This window comes from Ostrinia nubilalis, chromosome 17 (assembly GCF_963855985.1).
Source record: "Ostrinia nubilalis chromosome 17, ilOstNubi1.1, whole genome shotgun sequence".
NCBI lineage: Eukaryota > Metazoa > Arthropoda > Insecta > Lepidoptera > Crambidae > Ostrinia > Ostrinia nubilalis.
This window is the reverse complement of record NC_087104.1, coordinates 10,226,322-10,248,101: the sequence shown is the minus strand read 5'-3', so window position 1 is coordinate 10,248,101 and position 21,780 is coordinate 10,226,322. Positions and strand designations below refer to the sequence as shown.

The window sequence follows — 21,780 nt, the reverse complement described above, 5'->3', positions numbered from 1 at the left end:
AAATGAGGTTGATGTTGATATGACATGTCTTGAACTGTCATTTCGCTCCCATCATCATAATCTGTATTCAGTGCGTTCACACCATAATGTTGGTGCGTGACTCCACGCCATTTGCCATAGTCCGCCACTTACTGATTTGTCTCACTGATGATGCGGGTGTTGCAAATCGTTACAGGTTCAACATTAAACACGGTTGATTTGTTTCAGTTAGTGTCGAATCGCGAAACAATCTCAACACATGAGAAAATAGCGCATTATTGATACGTATAGTATTGTTTTTATTTCACCTTCAAAGTCAATAAATACCAAAGTTTATTGACTTTGCGCGTGATGTTAGTTTTACTTTATCAATTTAGTATTCCAGTTAGTTATCGTGTGGACGAGCATTATGACAGGCTTGAATACTTAATTACCTACATCGATTTTTCCCACGTTACACGTAGTAATTGAATCTGTGTATTATTCGCACTATAATTTTATAATTTCAAATGTGAGGCGACGTATGGAATCGTTTTTATAAAATAATTATAGTTTTACCTGACAGCCGCCATTTTCTCACACGAATTGTTACACTCATATTGTAACCAAGGTCTATAGGAAAGTTTTCCGAGAGATTTAACAATACAATTTTTAGGTTTTTTTGTTCTTTCGATCGTTTCGGTTTTTTCGTTTAAGGACCTACTCATTATATTTCGAAAAAAAAAAAACTTGTAAAATTGTGTTGGAGTTAAATATTTATTCACATGAACGACACGCACGACCGAGTTGAAAAAGTAAAAATTGGAAAAATAGCAAGTTTAATTCGTTATCAATACAAACGATCAAAATTCACAGAAAACAGTGCCGTAAAATTACCAATTTATACATTTGCTACCAGGATTTTTATTTAGGAAGCAGTCTGCTGAAACTTGTATGAACATTATGTCCAATTAATTTAGTCTCATCTCATTATTTTATTTTATTTATTTATTTATTAGACCGATGTTGATCTTGCTAAATGTTTTAAACACGTCGGATTGTTTGTACGATGTTCCTGTAATGCATTAGCTGGTTTGTTTCAAAGAAAAATTACGCGGAACTTTGTGTATAATTGATTAAATGTTCCGAACGAGTGCTCTAATGAATTACATAAATGATCTTTAATGATATCTTATGAGACAGCTGTTTCCACGAATCATCCAATCATGATTTCGGTTTAGAAATGAATTTGGTTCGCGAAAGCAATATATTTGCTTTAGTAGTGCTAAAAATGCTCATTTACGACCATTATTCTGCAAATGATAGGTACTGTTTCTTGATTCCACCATCTTGCGTAAACTGTGGTCGACTTATTTGCTTCACGTATATCCGACTGAGCCAATTAAACCCTTACAATTTTCAGTTAGCCGGGTTTGAAAAAGCCATATACCTACTTGTAACTCTTGTAAGACATTTTTGTAGGGCCAACTTTCTTAGAGCAGTCATACAAGGATCGCTAAAGCAGGTTACTTCAGAGACAACCGTGATGATAACTGGATTTTATATCGGACAGACAGCTGGCGCTGTATGCAGGCCGCCACCATCTGGCTATTGTGGAGATCATTGGGGGAGGAATATGTTCAGCAGTGGACGTCCTATGGCTGAAATGATGATGATGACAGACAGACTAATTTAATCACACGATAAAATTAATAATAACGATAATTTAAATGCCATAAAGGACCCAGTAGATTGTGTCACCTGTCAACATTTCACAGTGAGCTTAGTGATGTCAGTATCTGCTTAAAGTTCGCGTGTACGGCCGCTCTGCCTTTGTTTCTTTTAAGCTCTTACATAACACCGTTACGTAGGTATACATCATATAATTTTTATAATCACCGTAAGGAGCAACGAGCGTGTTCATCACTCAAGTATTTGGGTTAAACAAAAGATTGTATAAGCGTGTGTAATGTAGGAAGGATTAATACACGCATTGCACAAATGTGGCTTTGGTTTGTGGCCAAATAGTCCAGTATTAGTTTACGTGACTATTATTTATTTAATCTACTTCAATTTTGGTTTAGTACCATTGAAAACTACATTTACATTTCGTCAATTGCAACAATTCGCATAAATAAGTACTTGTGTTTTGAATACTTTACAATTTTTGTTATAATGTCTTTTTCATGATAATATTGCAAGATATTGTTACTAAGAATTTTGTTTCGTTTCTCGCTTTCTTACAATTTTCACAACGTTGTCAAATCGTTTTCGCATACATTAAAAGACAATACAAAAGCTGAACTAAAGCGACACGGATATACATATAACGACTCTTTGATTGCTGGAGTTACAGTCGTGTTAAGACATACCTACATACTTTTAAGATAATGCAATATTTAATCTATCCATATAATATTTATGCAAAGAAATCATGACACATGTAGAGAGTAGTAGAGATATTTCTAAAGATCAAAAATTGGTAGGTGCTAATTTCTTCTACTTCATACAAATAAAGAACTTCTAGATTTTGATTTCAGATAGTTTTTGATCCGATTTCAGTCGATTTATTTGACATTTCATAATGAAACAAATCAACATCGATATAAGCTACCAGTTATGCAATTATATGCATGCATCGTAGTGTAGTTGAACAATTAAATATGCACAAGAGTTCACCACTTAGCCAAAGGTCTACGAACCGCATGTCTAGACTATGTAGGGCTTCGGCACTAATGAGGTGGCGGGGTCACTGCAATGATAAAGAAAACTATTTGATTGAATAGTATGGAAATATACTAATACTGGCTTCTGCCCGCGACTTTGTCCGCGTGGAATAGTTATAGCCTATCTTCTTCTTGTTGTGTTGACAACAAACCTATACAGTGTCAACCCAAAACTCCTCTATTTATAGCCTATAGTCTTCCTCGATAAATGGGCTATGTAACACTGAAATAATTTTTCAAATCAGACCAGTAGTTCCTGAGTTTAGCGCGTTCAAACAACGAAACTCTTCAGCTTTATAATATAACTCTTTTTTCTTCAGCTTTATAATATTAGTATAGAAAAGAGATTAATAATTTAGAACGCGGTTTAATGAACTCCACACGTGCAAAACAGAATCGAAAAAAAGTGGCGCCACTAGCGGTTAAAATAGGAAAGGGCGGTGTTTACATTCTACAAAGAGTTATAATAGGTATACATAGTTAACAAAATAGAGACTTCTTAATGTATTGTAGACTATTAGTTCATGCCGGCGTGTGCCGGCGTCTTCTTCCGCGTAGGTTTCTAAATTAGTCTTACTAATTTAACCTTTGTGTTATTCTGAAGTACTACTTTTTGCGTCAAATAAACAAACGTCCATCGATCCTTACAAACTTCCGCGTTTATAATATTAGTAACATAGATCGTAATCTGATCCGATTAGACCAAATTGTTTGATGAGTTATTTTGGAGTTATGAATAGATACAATTGTGTACGCTTGCGCTTTTTGCCGTAATAACACCAATAATAATAATCAAGCTTTACTATTGTATTGGTAAACAAACAAAGTTATTGTCAATCGATAATCAAAAGTGCTATTTTCGTGCCTTTTTAGCAGAATTTGATAACAATAAAGTTCTTTGATTCATTCATCCTGTTCCTAAATATAGATGTTTATACGATTCCCAGTAATAGCTTTGCATTGTTTCATTTATGGTTACTATCGTTAGGGTAGCATATCGGTATGTTTACCCATTACAAAGTTCATCGTAATCATTAGTCAGCAGCTTAGTTAAGTCCACCTGCCTTGGTAGTCAATGGTCCATGGACCATCACTGATTAGTAAGTCAAGCAAGGCGCGGTTCCACCAAAGCGAAGAGATGTGTTTGAATAACAAATTAAAGAGGTTGGTATACCACCAACGGGTGGGGACATTTTTCGTCCTGCAAGGGTGAATCGGGACATGTCACTAGACCCCTGAAAGTCGGGAGGTCCCAGCAACGCTCCTTGCCGAGTTCGCTCCTATACTATAACTGTAGCTCCATAAAGTAATCGATTTTATAATTATTGTGTAAAGTTTTAGTAGTAGCTTTTTAATTACTAACGAACTTTCATGGAGTTCTGTAATTTGCGTGTCTGACATTTGGGTTGATATGACATTTGGGTTGTGTTAGTAGAAATGCCTTGTCTTGCATATTATATTACCGATGATGCGACCATTTTCAAATTCAAATTCAAATATTTATTTGCTCATAATGGTAATTTATCATGGTTTATTCATTGCAAGAACTGTAAATATATTGAACTATTTCAGTTGCATTGATTGCTCAGAAATGTATGATTCAGGACATGAGGTGACATGACGCAATCAGAGCCGGTCACGTCTTATGATTTTAGTCATAGACTATTTAATTAGCTTGCCGGTCAATACAAGAATGTGCAGTCATATTTGAGACAAAAATAACATTAAGATAAATAAGTAGAGCGTGTGCTAGACAGCGATACCTAGTAAATAAACAAATTATAATGACATACTAAAGACATTACAGATATAATAATAATAATCATATAAAAATGTTACATTATTATAAGCCCTTGATTAGAAGCTGCAAGCGTTGCTGAAGCCCTTACGTAACGAAGAACACTCAGAAAATCAGTAACCGTACTTTTAAAGGGAACTTCGATGCAATTTCTCGTGATGAATCAAATCAACGTTGTATATTTTGGAAAACGGTTTAAATTAGAACAACAAGTCTTGTTTTCAATTTAGATATCCGTTCCGAGAACGAACCACGGAATCACACCAATGGGTATCGTGATTGCACATACTGAAATGCCGATAGCTATCGATTCGGACCAAAACAAGGGCGCGCCGCTAAATAGGTCGTGTTGGTCTTAAACAAAGAGTTTATGGGGTTCAAATGTCACGAGCACGATTTCCTCCATGACCAGAATAGTTTTTTTCTCGTATTTTTGTTTAACCTATCTTCGTCATCAATGATGATTCATCATTTCTCAAAAACACTCCACTGCAGAAACAAGACCTTCTCTAATTTACCAGAAGCATCCTCCAGATATCCATGTTGCCCGGTTGATCCTGCGTCCAGCAACATGGAAATCATTGGGGGAGGCCTATGTTCAGCAGTGGACGTCCTATGGCTGAAATGATAATGTTGATCCTCCAGATTTCGCCTACGTTCTTCACGCTGGTCGAAGTGGCTGGGCAAACTGTTCGCATATTTTTTCTTTACTTTTCTTTTACGACATCCTTATTATTCATTATTATTATTCTATTCTGCCGGAATCACACGGCATTGCATGTCATTGTTTTAAAAATAGAAAAACAATACTGCAAAGGTTTTAATTGACACATTTCGAAATCGAAATTGTATTAGCTGTTATTTTGCAACAAAACTGGACCCTTTCGACATGATGGACTCCAAGTTACGAAATTGAGGCACAATCAGTTTTATTTTCCAAAGTAAATTGACCGTAGACGCCGTTCAAACAAATCTAACTTTCGACAGAACTTGCATATTTATATTGCCGTCGTATCGTGATCCATCATTCGTACGTGAATTAATGTTGAGTGTGACGTTGACATGACAGCATCGGCGGACATCAATTACTGATGTGACTGGACGTGTTTAATTTATTGATATTGATCTTCTAGTCTTACTATACTTATAAATAAGTCCTCTTACACAGTCCATTGCATATTATACTAATCGTTTTGGTTGGTTGTGGACCTGTGGTCAATCTTTTTCACTAATTATACCTTGTGCTGTTTGATTCATGTTACATCATTTGACAAAGTCTTTGTGTCCTCCATGTATTTTTGTTTCAAAGGGCGCATTTTAATGTAGCCCTTTTTAACCTTTAAAGTAGTTTCTATTTTTACCACTTATTTAGTTGAATGGCAATGAACTATTAACGATCAACGCTGCTCGTACGCGCTATTTTGAATATTTCAGGAATGTTTTCTTGTTTGGTATTAATGACTGCGGGTTTCCACCCTTTAATTTACGTGCTTTTATGTACGAAGTTCAGTGGTTCTTATAAATCGTTATTCCGTTTGGAAGCTTTCAACAGTTAATTCAACGTCGATTTATAACACAGATGATTTGTAACAGTTTGAATCAAAATAAATTGAAACTGAAAGTTAAATTTTGACAGCATGATAAATATGTAAAAAACGTTTTGAATTGATTATGTATTTAATATCCTTTCATTTTGCTATAACAGTTATGAAATCACGTATCACGTAGTCATTCTTAATTGAAATATGAGAAAGTAATTTAATTGAAACTGACGTGTTTAATCCTCGCTAAAAGCAGTTACGAATAAATTCGCCTAAACGAATTAAGCTTATCAAACGCCATGTTGACTTCATGCCAGTTTAACTTCTTAGTGTGGATTATGCTGTCACTTCTCTATCCAATACTAGTTTAGCCAACAATCTCTCGGTAAACTACTTAAGAGTCTAGCCCCTACAAGTTCAAGGTTTGTAAAACTTCCGTAGATGTTGATTGAGTTAATTAGAAGAGTTTATGTTGCCGGTAGCGGTTTCGTTTACCTCCATTTAGATTTCCAATCCTAAATGCTCTAAATATTGTGTAATGTGTGTTTGGTTAGGAGCGTCTTGACAAGTATTGCTTAACCATTTTTGTGCTTACAAAACTTTTAGTATTATTTAATTAGAAATATCCTTGTATTACTCATTAAAATTTTTGTAACGTCCAGCATTTCCTTTGTAATTGCTTCCAATTTCCTTTGCATTCGCTATTTCTATCGTCTAAAATTGTTCAAATTCTTTGAGCTCAAATCAGACGTTTTGAGACGGACGTTTGCCGTGCGTTTGCAAGACCGCACACTAAACTAAACAAAACGTCTTTCAAATGACAGAGCTTTTAGAAGCTCCGTAATTATAGGTAATTTCTTCCTCCTTTAAAAGCTTCTGGCACAGATTGCTCGCTCAGCGCCACCGCAAATCTGCGGGTAATCGAGCTATATCGATAACGGAGCAAGACTCGATTGCTCGCGTTATGATAACCGATAATCGATATAATCAACTGACTGACTGCTGCCGGCGCTTGTGTTCGCCCACTCTCCCTTCCTAGCCGCGAGCGTTGCTTCCTGCAATTAGTGCATTCTTTCACTTTTTGCACTCCGTAATATCGTACCATTTGGTTTTATGCTGCCGCTTACGAGATTTGTTACGTGAGGTTTGTTTTTAAATGTTCAAATGCAAATTTTTTATTTTTTTTGTTTGAGCTGGATCCAGCCCGTAATGTGAGGTGATTAGGATTGTGTGCTCTAACGAAAAAGGTTGATTTAATTCTACTACTCAAATACAGCATTCTTCACGAAACTTTTAAAATAAAATCACTCTGACATATCACCTTTGAAAGTTTGTATGAAAAGGTTTCAACGGCCCTGGAATCAACCCTTTTCTTTTGAAAACTGATTTTAAGATAAGGGAACAGAAAACTGAAAATGCAGATGATAATTTCTTTTTGCCGATTTCTACATAGTTGGATAGTATTTTACTGGTTGATCTAGATAATAATAAACTAATAGGAGTAATGGGTTATGTAAAATTACTCAATGGGCTTGCCTCAAGGGTAGACTGTTAATTTTGCAAATCTAATATTAGAAGTGACATCATATTCCTGGTCAAGGTCCACTTTTAGCCACTCCGGCACCCTAAAATAGCTCGCCGATGACGTCATGACGATAAGGGAACAGACTGCTCCCCTCGTAATGACGGTATCACTGATGACGTCAGAGCATTTCGTTAGCTCACCCAGGCGTTTAGAGCTTTCAAGATTGTGAGGGTTCTGTGTGCGTGTGATCGTCTGCATTTAGATGCCAGTGATGTAGCCTTGGTGTGTAATGTTCTACAGTCAGTCGATCAGACTATGATAGACTAAGAGCTAGTGAACGCCAGACCTACGTCATTTTATAAAAGCTGAAAGTTTGTCAGCGTATGCTCCCAATATAGGATATAATGTTGGTGGATTATGAAGTTTGGGTCATCGTGGCTTTGGCAGCTACCCTAAAAAACTGTCTGGCAAGGAGTTGGAACGGTCAAAGCTGTCTGGCTGATGAGGAAACTACTTCTAATAATCAAATATGATTTATAAAAATCAGCTTTTATAGTAAAGCCACGATGACCCAAACTTCATAATTCACCAACATTAATAAATCCTATATTGGGAGCATACGCTGACAAACTTTCAGCTTTTATAAAATGACGTAGGTCTGGCGTTCACTAGCTCTTAGTCTATGACTTTTTGTTGCAAAATGGATCCTATTACAACTGGTTAAGCTTTCACAGTGTTGTGTTGTCGTCTGTACATCTTAATCTTTGATTTATATGACTATAGGTGCGTTTGATGTGGGCTTGATTGCAGTTCGTCGTAAATCGTTTCCGTACTAGTAATTCAGTTTCAATAGTTTCAAAATGTTGTTTATAACTTTTTCGTACAGCTACACATAAATTAACAAGTTTATTTATAACAACAAGTTAACAGATTCTTAAATCAAGCTAGTTAGATGTTTTTGATACGACTCTAACGTGACATTTAGTTAAGATGTTAGTGCCTGTATAAAAACTATTGTTAAAGCACTTATCGCCTAATTTGAATGCCTATAACTATTTTAGTGGTTTAAAAAAGTTATGTATAGTATAGTGAGAAGATCGTTGTATTTCGTGAGTTTCATGTTCGTCGCTTAACATTTCGGAATAGCAATTTTCTGTCCTTTATTCTACTCGTTCCCGCTCTTTATTGAGATATAGCAATACTTAGCGCAGTGACGTCACCCAAGCTTTGATGTGCTAAATTCCCCGTTGAATCCAGAACAAAGGGGCTATTGTGACCGGCCACTGTGGCTCATTAATGCTATGATGTTGGCAGCCTTGTTTACTCTATACACTTGTTTACTCTGTATAGGCAACATTTTGGTTTTAAAATAGGTCCCATTACGACTGCATAAGACCGTGCCGTACCATCCTTTTCTCGAAGCAATTCAGGCCATTTTCGACTGCCTGTAACTTCGTTGTGGATAAAACTAGAAGGCTGAATTTTCATTAGCTATGCAGGCATTGTAAAGACACGGTATATTTAAAATTTCATTCAATTTGAACCAGTAGTTTAAGAATTATAACGGGTCAAAGTTACTTAATTTTTTCACTCACTGACTGACTCACTGACTGACTCACCGATCATCAAAATTCTAAGGCACTTCTAGCAGACCTAGAAGCTTCAAATTCAAGTACGTTTTGACTTATATCAGTTACCTCTCAAGAAACTCTGAATACCAAGCATAAAGCTTTTAACGAACTTTTTAGCTTGATTTTCAAGATTGAATATGGGTAAAATGTGATTAAGAAATTACATCATACTTTATTAAACCATCTTGTACTTATTGCTCAAAGAATTGATTTGACCAACCATCTGTGGTTAAAAGGTTCACTTTCTTTTAAAACCAGTTTTGACCTACCCGCTGCCTCCATCTATGGCACTGAAAGTTGGCAAGGCTACATTTTGCCAACAAATGCCACATTTCGGCACGCAATCCGTTCCTGTTGCCAAGGGGAGTGTAGTGACGTCACGCACAAATGACGCCACGCCATAACGGGGTGTGTCCAGAGTCCAGACACGTTTATGGTGGTGTTGTCATTTGCCATGACCTGATGGGTAATGAACGCTACATTTTCTATTCCCTAAAGTGTGGGGACTATATTTGGAACCCGTAACGTGTATAATAAATGTCATGGGAAAGACACGTCAGAGTAGGCGCACACCGTTGATTTTTAGTTGGCCGATAGTTGTGCCCGATTTTAAATTGTATGAAGAATCGGCCAAATCGAATCGGCGTAGTGTGCGCACTCCCATACATGCCCATACTGATCAACCGCCCGACTAAACTATCGGCCGACGAAAAATCAACGGTGTGCGCCTACTCTTATCTTATACTAATAAAATAATTTACTAGGTCTAGCGCTTCAGTCAGCAGTCAGTGCCTGAGGTGTGGGAGCGGCACGGGAGGGTGTTTTTGTAACGTCAAACGTCAGCGAGACTTATCTCGTTCAGTGGGTCTAGACAAAGTGCAAATTATAATCGCAAACCAGTCGAAAAGTGGTCGAAAAGCCCCTTTTTTGTATGGAGTTTTGACGGATTCGATTTTCTATTCGATCAAAAAGTGCGTTTTGTCTAGGGGGGCTGGGTATAGACAAAGTGCAAATTATAATCGCAAACCAGTCGAAAAGTGGTCGAAAAGCCCCTTTTTTGTATGGAGTTTTGACGGATTCGATTTTCGATTCGATCAAAAAGTGCGTTTTGTCTAGGGGGGCAGATTTATACGCTCTGTCATGTCATAATATGTCAATGTTACCCCTCCCGTGCCGCTCCCATACATCAGGCACCGACTGACTTATGTAAAATAATAAAGTAAGTAAAAAATATAGTTTTATGTACCTACATATTGGTAGTACCATAATTATTGTTGTGTGATGGTACCACTGATGTCATTCTCCTCACCATTAAAACACTATTTTAATAAGCCTTTTAGTTGCTGGGAATTGGCACATACGTTTTGTAACAACAACCTTTTAAAGCAGTCTTTCCCAAAGTGGGCGATAACGCCCCCTTGTGGGCGCTGCAGGGTTAAAGGGGGCGGTAAGAGACCCAGAAAAAAAAAATCGGGACGTTGTGTAGAGGCTTGGGAGGCGTCATTTACTAGGAGGTCTCTTAGACACCGACTGAGCACTCGACTCTCGACTACAAATGGAAGCGCTAAAAAAATTTATTCTCAAAGTGGGCAGTAAACAAAATAAGTTTGGGAACCGCTGTTTTAAAGTAATAAAAAAATGTTAACAACTTAACAAGGATTTGTGATTTACCATAACCACTTATTTTCCAGTTATTCTTTGTAAAAAAAAAACAAAGTTGAAGACTTTCGTTGTCCATGAGAGAGTAAGTATACATCAAACATGTCTGAGAATTTGGAACATAGGATGGTGTTCAACACGGAAAAAATATTTTATTATCAAGAAAGTGTCATAAAATGTTTAAACTAACATTAACTGTTATCGGTTTTATAGCATAACTAGCTTTCCGCCCGCGGCTTCGCCCGCGTGGTATTTTGTCTGTCACAGAAAAACTTTATCGCGCGCGTCCCTGTTTCAAAAACCGGGATAAAAACTATCCTATGTTCTTTCCCGGGACTCAAACTATCTCTATGCCAAATTTCATCAAAATCGGTTGCGAGGTTTAAGCGGGAAAGCGTAACAGACAGACAGACAGACAGACAGACAGACAGACAGAGTTACTTTCGCATTTATAATATTAGTTGGGATAAATTAATATGTTAAAAGTCGGTCAGACGTCATGTGTTTGATCACATGCTCGATTGCGATTACATAGGTACAATAGCGTTGTAATGCATGTTTAATACCATTTCGTGACAATAAAATATTAAAAACAATAAAATGCACCTGTTGTCATTTACTTATGGTTTACCTTTCAGATAGTGTATTATGGATACAAAATGTTTTTCGCATGATACAAATAAAATAAAAAAATACACTCTGAAAACTAAAATACCTATCACAAATTAAAGATAAAATAAAATAAATAAATCTGTGACTTGATTTCACATTCAAATCTCACCAACAATATGATATTGAAGTAATAACACTTTAAATATTTACCTACTTTATAACTGCTTCACAGTAACTAAGTATTACAAACAGTTTCGAGATTAAAATATACGAGATGGGTTTTCCTTTCTTTACATAAGATGTAGAGTAACGCCCGTATTCACAAACATTACTATGAGGTCTCACAGTGCGCGTGGTCGCACAGGGTCACGAACCAATCACTGAGCTCTATTCAACGCTGTGCGTTCGATTTGCTGCTTCACTTAGCAAGCATCGTTTGTGAATACGGGCGTTAATAAACATTACTGTCCTAATTACATCTAAACAAGTCTTACCATCAATAACTTTCTAAAATATACATATTATATCCTTACTAGTGTGCTCTAGATTTTAGGTAAATATCACATCGGTTTTTGCAAAGGTTTTGGTGACATTAATTGAGGTCATGCCACCATTCCGTTCTGCCTACACAATAAATAGGTCGTTTGTTGTAGGGTAGTTTACGTACTTACGTATGATGGGACGTGTGAAAGTGCTGTTGATAAGTTGAGAATAAAGGAGTTTTATTAATTTTATTGGAAGCTGTTAGCTGTTCAAATTAGATTTAAGAATAATAATAAAATAATAATGAGGATTCCTAAAATTCTTAACAGTGTTATTTATAACACTGTAACTTATCTTAACAATTTGCTATAGCAAAGTTTTAGGCTTCAGCATAGTAGTAGGTGATCAAATAATACTTTTACCTCCTTTTCTTGTCTAGTCTTGGAATAAAATATAAGAGTCATGCGGAGAATGCAACCTTGAATGGATCAAGGGTTCCATAATTATTATGCACTCAGTGATAATGTCGACGCAATCGACAAATTTATTTCTTCACTACATGTCCTTAACCGTATGTAGGTTAGCGCCGCGCGGAATAATCAACTACGTGAGGTACCTACTCGATACAAGTGATAGGTAGGTACAACATTTCTTTGGTACGAGTACCTTAAATGCTTTGTTTACCCAATAAATTGTGAGGATTTTCCTTGTCTTGAAACATCTGGGGTGCCTTAATTAGCACGACTAGATTTAGATGGTGATAAAGATATTATGATTATTTTTGCAGGTGTACCTATGTGTACCTTCCTATAAAATTATTGTTTTTTCACAATTTTTTCAGTACAATTTGTAGGAAATGACATGGTAACCATGACAACTTTTTGTATTTTAGCAAAATAAAATATTTTGTAACTTGTCATGTGAGTGCGTTTATCAAATGCTTTACCGGTTAAAGTAAGACGTATTTTTTTGTATTTTTTCATTACATATTTTCATTGTTGTTTTTTTGTTGTCACCAGGAAGGGCCCCACTCCACATTACCGGACGACGAGTTCTACGATGCTGTCGAGACCGGCTTCGACAAGATGGAGGAGGAGCGGTGCGCGCGAGTGGCGCCCCCTAGCGTGCACACCAGAGACGAGGTCGAGCTGCCGCCGCCGGCCATCGACAACCGGCTCACAGTGCACCCCTTATGGCCTGAGGTGAGTTTAATGAACAGGCTCCGACAAGATGGAGGAGCGGTGCAAGTGGCGCTCCCTAGCGTGCACACCAGAGACGAGGTCGAGCTGCCGCCGCCGGCCATCGACAACCGGCTCACAGTGCACCCCTTATGGCCTGAGGTGAGTTTAATGAACAGGCTCCGACAAGATGGAGGAGGAGCGGTGCGCGCGAGTGGCGCCCCCTAGCGTGCACACCAGAGACGAGGTCGAGTTGCCGCCGCCGGCCATCGACAACCGGCTCACAGTGCACCCCTTATGGCCTGAGGTGAGTCTAATGAACAGGCTCCGACAAGATGGAGGAGCGGTGCAAGTGGCGCTCCCTAGCGTGCACACCAGAGACGAGGTCGAGTTGCCGCCGCCGGCCATCGACAACAGGCTCACAGTGCACCCCTTATGGCCTGAGGTGAGTTTAATGAACAGGCTCCGACAAGATGGAGGAGGAGAGGTGCAAGTGGAGACCCCTAGCGTGCACACCAGAGACGAGGTCGAGCTGCCGCCGCCGGCCATCGACAACAGGCTCACAGTGCACCCCTTATGGCCTGAGGTGAGTTCAATGAACAGGCTCTGACAAGATAGAGGAGCGGTGCAAGTGGTGCCCCCTAGCGTGCACACCAGAGACGAGGTCGAGCTGCCGCCGCCGGCCATCGACAACCGGCTCACAGTGCACCCCTTATGGCCTGAGGTGAGTCAATGAACAGGCTCTAACAAGATAGAGGAGCGGTGCAAGTGGTGCCCCCTAGCGTGCACACCAGAGACGAGGTCGAGCTGCCGCCGCCGGCCATCGACAACAGGCTCACAGTGCACCCCTTATGGCCTGAGGTGAGTCAATGAACAGGCTCCGACAAGATAGAGGAGCGGTGCAAGTGGTGCCCCCTAGCGTGCACACCAGAGACGAGGTCGAGCTGCCGCCGCCGGCCATCGACAACCGGCTCACAGTGCACCCCTTATGGCCTGAGGTAAGACACGCTCCCTCTATAATACAACCCGCTCCTCAAGTAAGCCGAGCCAAGATTTCAGCCATAGGACGTCCACTGCTGAACATAGGCCTCCCCCAATGATTTCCACAATGGTGGTGGCGGCCTGCATCCAGCGCCTTCCCGCTACCTTTATGAGGTCGTCGGTCCACCTTGTGGGTGGACGTCCTACGCTGCGCTTTCCGGTACGTGGCCTCCACTCCAGAACCTTGCTGCCCCATCGGCCGTCAGTTCTGCGTACTATATGCCCTGCCCTTTGCCACTTCAGCTTACTAATCCGTTGGGCTATGTCAGCGACTTTGGTTCGTTTACGGATCTCCTCATTTCTGATTCGATCTCGTAGAGAAACTCCGAACATAGCCCTCTCCATAGCACGTTGAGAGGCCACGTTTCCGAGCCGTATATCATCGCTGGCAACACACACTGATTAAAGACTTTCGTCTTTAGGCACTGAGGTATTTTGGACGAAAAGATGTTGCGTAGTTTCCCGAATGCTGCCCAGCCGAGTTGGATTCGACGATTTACCTCGGTTGAATATAGCTATGTAGCTTAACTAAATAAAATATTATTTGTTCCAGATCGACAGGATATCAACAGAGCAAATCCAGGCCGCCTTCGAGGGCGTTGGCGGTGAGATTGGCTGGCAGTTGTTCGCCGAAGAGGGAGACATGAGGATGTACAGAAGGTATGATATTTTGCCATTTTTATGTCATTCATTTGTTGTATATCAATCATGCCACCTGTGTCTTTGTACACATATATTTTTTCCTGCCCCCCTAGACAAAATGCACTTTTTGATCGAATCGGAAATCGAATCCGTCAAAACTCCATACAAAAAAAAAAACTTTTCGACCACTTTTCGATTGGTTTGCGATTATAATGTGCACTTTGTCTAGACCCACCGGTCAATTTCATTGATGTAATTCATAAGACTTTCATACGATTTACCAATAGTTCGATAGCATAGTTTAGTTCTCAAATGAGTGACGTGGTTACCACAGGTGACCACCAAAGCCGAGTACCCAGCGAGGGACCATGTCAAGGGTGTTGGCAGAACGGTACTTAAAACGGTAAACGGTTTTACGGTAACGGTACTCGGTACACCAATATAGAATCTTGATTGGATGAAAAAATAAAAAGATCGTGCTTTGTGGCATTGGGTTAGGTTTATGTCCACTGATGTCCAGCAGTGGGCCAATAGCTAAAATTACGATGATGACATATTCTCTTCTGTTTTTAGGGAGATGGAAGTGGACGGCATGGTGATGGACCCCCTGAAGGCGATGCACAAAGTCCGCGGCGTGTCCGCCCGCGAGATGTGCCATTACTTCTTCAACCCGCGCTACAGATACGAGTGGGAGAGTGAGTAGACTTTTATCATTATAGAAAGGAGAGAAAACTGTGTCTTGTTTATTATGTTAAGGTATTTTTCTTTGTTTTTCTTTTTATTGTGTGACAAATAAACATTTTCTTTCTTTATTGAGTTCTTGTGAGACATGAGTGAGACTACAATTTGTTTCAAAATAGCACTTATTATAAGCAAATAAGATGCCAGCTTCATGTGCTTCTCAGGCCTATTTCCCATACCATTTATTGGTTTATTAGCGTCGAAAACTGAGTATCAGTTCAAGTGTTTCCTTCTCAATAATACATGAAAAGGATCAAGATTACACTTTTGAAAGGTTTCAATTTCGAAGTGCAGGAACAACAAGACTACACTTTTCGAAGTGCAAATAAAAAGTCTCTGCTTTTCTCTCTACAGCAACACTGGAAACAATGACGATCGTCGAGGAGATGTCATCAGACGCGCTGGTGTTCCACCAGACGTTCAAGCGCATCTGGCCCGCGTCGCAGCGGGACGCGCTGTTCTGGTCGCACGTGCGCGCCGCCGACCGCGCCACCTACGCCGTCACCAACCACTCCACCACCAACGCTGAGTACCCGGTGAGTTCCCGAGTGACGTGGTTACAACAGGAGACCACCGATGCGGTCAGTAATTACTCCACCACCAACGCTGAGTACCCGGTGAGTTCCCGAGTGACGTGGTTACAACAGGAGACCACCGATGCGGTCAGTAATTACTCCACCACCAACGCTGAGTACCCGGTGAGTTCCCGAGTGACGTGGTTACAACAGGAGACCACCGATGCGGTCAGTAATTACTCCACCACCAACGCTGAGTACCCGGTGAGTTCCCGAGTGACGTGGTTACAACAGGAGACCACCGATGCGGTCAGTAATTATTCGACCACCGATGCGGTCAGTAATTACTCCACCACCAACGCCGAGTACCCGGTGAGTTCCCGAGTGACGTGGTTACAACAGGAGACCACGGATGCGGTCAGTAATTACTCGACCACCGATGCGGTCAGTAATTACTCCACCACCAACGCCGAGTACCCGGTGAGTGTCCAAAAAGTGACGTGGTTACCACAGGAGACCACCAACGTTGAGTACCCGTTGAGTGACGTGGTAACCACGTGCAGGAGACCACCGATGCGGTCAGTAAGTACTCCACCACCGACCCCGAGACCCGGTGAGTTACCGAGTGACGTGGTTACAACGGGAGACCACTAACATAGAGTACTCTTTGAGTGACAAGGTTACACAGGAGACCACCTACGCCGTCACCAACCACTCCACCACCAACGCCGAGTACCCGGTGAGTGGCCAAAAAGTGAAGTGGTTACCACAGGAGACCACCAACGTTGAGTACCCGTTGAGTGACGTGGTAACCACAGGAGACCACCGACGCGGTCAGTAATTACTCCACCACCAATGCCGAGTACCCGGTGAGTGTCCAAAAAGTGACGTGGTTACCACAGGAGACCACCAACGTTGAGTACCGGTTGAGTGACGTGGTAACCACAGGAGACCACCGACGCGGTCAGTAATTACTCCACCACCAACGCCGAGTACCCGGTGAGTCAATAGCAATGACGTGGTTACCACAGGAGACCACCTACACCGTCACCAACCACTCCACCACCAACGCCGGGTACCCGGTGAGTCCCTAGCAATGACGTGGTTACCACAGGAGACCACCAACGGCGAGCACTCGTTGTGTGACGTGGTTACCACAGGAGACCACCAACGGCGAGTACTCGTTGAGTGACATGGTTACCATAGGAAACCACTTACATCCGTCAATGACCACTCCACCACCAACGCCGAGTACCCGGTGAGTGCGTGGTCGCTACAAGAGACCACCTAGCGCCTTGTCCACCACCATGCCTTGATCACACGTACCGAGCAAACGGGCGAGACAGTGCTTTCGGCCATTCTGGGAGTGGGTAGTCAATGCGAAAAGTCGCTCAACGGTTGGAATGTGCAGGTGTCAAAATGTCCATAGGGACCGGCTGTTAGTGTGGCAAAAAGTATGAACGTCAAAAAGTCCCAGTGTCAAAATGTACATTATCACCATGGTTACAATGGTTTAGTGACAAATGGTACACATCACAAAATACAAGTACAACAAAAGGTGTGATAGATAAAATGATCAACTGATATATTGTGCTCATGATTAAATTAATAAAATTAAATGTCAAAATGTTCAATGTTCTTGTAATCCAGTCAATAAAGAGTTTTTTGGATATTTTTACCTTGATGCATTTAAACACCTGTTCACGTTAGCTATTATACAATAAGACGCTTGTTTGAATAAACCCGAAGACATTTTAACTTCAGATCATTTTAACCATTGCTCATTTCGACGTTCATACTTTTTGCCACACTAACAGCCGGTCCGTATGGACATTTTGACACCTGCACATTCCAACCGTTGAGCCATTTTTCGCATTGACTACCGACTCCCAGAATGCTTTCGGCCGAGTACTCGGTGTGTATGAACATTACGCCGAGTACGGTACTGCTGAATCTTCATTAACGACATATCAGTGAAAAATGTCCTTGTTTCAACAAGGGTTCACCCATTGGTGTCATTTATAATCTCCTCAATTTGTGTGATTGTCACGTGCTTTATTAACGTAACATTCGTCCCGCAGGCGAACTCTGGCGCGTGCATTCGGCTGTTCGTGACGGTGTGCCTGGCGTGCCGCAGCTCGTGGCCGGCCGGCGAGGCGCCTTCGCGCGAGAATATCACCACAAGCATCGCCTATTGCAGTACAGGTATGAAACTCACGAGGAAATAATGACTTTATTGAATGAGGCTATCGTGTTTAGTCTCGCTCTTACAGCACGATTCTCTTCAGAGGCAAAAATAATAGGATGTTCTGCAATGTTCTGCCGCCGGAGTGTAGCACTGGCACAAAGAGTTATTTGACAAGTGTTAATCAAAGCGTGAATAAAACTGTAACAATTTTAGTTTAAAACAACATTATTATATTTATACTTTAGAATTTCATGCGTTTTCACAGACCATTTACTTCGAATAAATACGCCGTGGACGCGTACGGGCGCCCGGGCGGCTTGTATACTGTTTGTTCTAGTCGCGCCCTCTGCAACGAGATTTGAGTAATATTCTGTGTTGACGCCACTAGCGACTGATAGGAGACTATGGTCGAAAAAGGCGCCGCCCTAGTGAGTGCGAAAACTTCTTTTACTTACCAGCCGGCGCCACTGTCTTACTTTTTTCAAAGATTAATAAATTGATAGCCTTTTTAGATGTCTTCGTATCTTTTAGTCCCTACCAGCGCTTAGAGACAAACGAGCCATCGTCACCACATTGTCTTTTTAAGCCTTAACTTGTGTATTTCCACATATTTCTCATAAAAATTTTTCCTTCCAGTAAACCCAGGAGGCTGGGCGCCCGCCGGCGTCCTCCGCGCAGTCTACAAACGGGAGTATCCCAAGTTCCTCAAACGCTTCACGAGTTACGTGTCCGAGCAGTGCCGCGGGAAGCCGCTAGCTTTGTAGCGACCGCCCGGGCCCCGCGCCAGACTGGTTAACTACTGAATATTAACTGCTAAATATTTGGCACACTTGAAAACAACCGACAATATACTGACGTCTTTGTGAGCTGTCGAAACAAATTTTAGAGGTGTCCTACACTGAACCCTCCCACCCGTGACATTGACAGGGGGCGCCACTGTCAATACCGGATCGCTGGTACCGATTCCGCAAAAATCGGACATTATCGGAGGGCGCTAATGCCGCTAATATCAATACTGGGTTTATTTTTGCCACTTGACGTTTCGGGATCGTGGGACTATATTAATTTGTGGTGATGGGATAATGTCACAAGATGTTTGGTGTGGGATACCAGATGTTGTCAAAAAGTCGTAGACTGTGAGTGTTTCATTTTGCCTTAGATGCTAACAAGACAACTTTCTACACAAAACTAATAGTAATGCTTTGTGTCATTAACGTCATGCCTTTTGTACTGGTCTTCATGTGTAGTAAAGATTGAAATAAATAATGAAATTAGTATCCACAGCTCACAAAAAGCAGGTCAGTTGATTGTGGGTGCCATAAGTACCTATTTTTGGACAGTTTTCCTGTGTTACAATTCTAAAAAGTATCTTAGGGATCTCATTCCCCGGCGGTACCGGGCTATTTCATAACGTAGTTTCGTATTTTGTGTCTATCTGTCTCTGTCACTCGTACTGGCTTTACGAGCGAGAGGAATGGATGATCCACAATTATGAAAGTCGTAGGAAGTAGCCCCATCAAGTTTGTCGTCGACTGATAGGTACATTTTGCCTTAAACGTTACGATGTTTTGTGGTCTCATAAAAAAGCAGAACATGTTATTACAGATTTCGTAGAATTTATTGAAAACTGGTGTATTTGTTTAAATAAAATATTATTAAAGTACGTTATTCTGTGTTGATATGGCTAAATGAGTCAAAATTGTACAGTTTTGAAATATAGCTTTATAAAGTATGCCAGTTTTCAAGAAATGTATTATAAATATTATATTGGGGCTATTGTTGAATTTTTCTGAAGTGTACAGAAAATATGAGTAGGTATGTAAATGTAGTATAGATAAACGACATTTGTGGCAACAAAATAATTGTAATTTATGGAGTATATAAAGTGATATGTCTTTCTAAAGTGTAGTATCTATCATGTATTAACATGCATCGTTTTAAGTCTTGCTACGGTGTTATCTTTTAGTTTGACAATGATCTGCGAGTATGGAAAATGTCACACTTTGTATATTTCAGGATTGTAGTTAGCTTTCGAGTGTTTATAGCTAAAAATGTCGTTATGTTTACTGTTTGTAATGTAAGCACTTATTTAGATCTATGATTTCTTTTTTTCCCTACTATTTCTATACATTCTCGGTGGCACTGAACATAGTATATAGCTGAGATTGCCTTGTCTATGAGTAACACGTATTAAGAGTTTATGAAAAAAAAAAACTGAAACAAGGTCGGTTTAAAAGATGGGAGCGAAAACATTTTTTTGACTTGGTCTTCAGGGTAAACATTTTGGGGGGTGGTAAGAGTTAGGTTAAAGGTTAGAAGTGTCATCTTGACCCTAGAGGACTGTCTACATAAATAATTTCTTAAACAAACTCATAAAAAACGACGATTATTTTAAAAATGGCTCATTTTCATTCTGTAAAACAACGTCTCCTAATATCATGTCATATTTTAGACGTGTGACTATATGTAAGTACCTATTTTATATTAATTTTAAAATAATTTTTCGTAACTTAGTACCTACACTTTTATTTTGTAATGCTATATTATGTCTTTTTGATTTTATTTAAACATACAAGATGTTATCTGTAGGGCTTTTTCCATTTTGTTCATGTTCAAATTTCGTTAGCTTTAGTAGGCTTTTAAATTATTTTTCGGCTGTATTGATCCAAGATTTGTCTTCAGACTTCCATATTCCTTTTGTGACAAATTTAATCATTTAGTAACTATGATTTAATGTTATCCTATCACAATAAGTTTAGGTGGTTATTTGGTCATAATGAGTACTTAAACAGTACTGTATTATGTATTCAGTATCCTCATATTTTTGTTACTTTAATCTTAATATTTATGCGATGCATATTCTATGTCCATTCCAACTATACTGATCTAATATATTAATATAAATAACATGTTCGTTTACTACAAACTGTATAAAATATGTAAAATATTGTACAGCTCTCAAATTAAATGGTATATCTCAAAATGTAACAGAGAAATATAAATATTACAAATTGCATTTATAGTAACGCAATGTTGGAATTGTAAGTTATGTAATGTTAAATATGTTTTTTTAATTATTGTTTATAATAAAATGTTTTATGATGAATTCAAATGTTTTTATTTTAGTTTAAGGTAAACAAAAGACAGTATACATTTTATTGTTTCTTTATTTACAACACTTAACAATTTCATTCAATTCAATTAATGTACTCTGAACATAGACATTCATTTAAAAATTGACGATCAATTGTTGCTTATGTTTAAAACACCACTAAATAAAACATGTGAATAATAACCGTTCGTAAATCATTAACACTGTTATCAGATCAAACGTCATTATTAATGAAAACAATAAACTTAAGCAACAACTTTCGTTCCAATTTATCTAAGATACTCGGAAGTAGTTATTCATCGCTTCAAATTTGCATTCTCGATGCTATAAACGATTGCATTCAGAAAATATTTGTCTTTTACAAACATGAAGAAGAAGCGATACGTATCACGAACAATATTGTTAAAAATTTAAAGCGATGAATCAAGCA

General features: G+C 39.7%; 1 protein-coding gene across 1 annotated transcript in view; it reads left to right on the top strand.

Moving 5' to 3' along the window:
- LOC135080249 (ceramide transfer protein-like) overlaps positions 1 to 21,344 on the top strand; it is a 33,569-nt gene extending 12,225 nt beyond the window's left edge. Inside the window, exons 7-14 of the mRNA XM_063974932.1 lie at positions 12,953 to 13,252; positions 13,302 to 13,697; positions 13,978 to 14,109; positions 14,706 to 14,812; positions 15,368 to 15,489; positions 15,890 to 16,071; positions 18,132 to 18,255; positions 18,875 to 21,344. Of these exons, the coding sequence (XP_063831002.1) occupies positions 12,953 to 13,252; positions 13,302 to 13,697; positions 13,978 to 14,109; positions 14,706 to 14,812; positions 15,368 to 15,489; positions 15,890 to 16,071; positions 18,132 to 18,255; positions 18,875 to 19,002 (1,491 nt within the window). The 3' untranslated portion in view covers positions 19,003 to 21,344. The remainder of the gene's footprint in view (positions 1 to 12,952; positions 13,253 to 13,301; positions 13,698 to 13,977; positions 14,110 to 14,705; positions 14,813 to 15,367; positions 15,490 to 15,889; positions 16,072 to 18,131; positions 18,256 to 18,874) is intronic.
- The last annotated feature ends 436 nt before the right edge of the window (positions 21,345 to 21,780 follow it).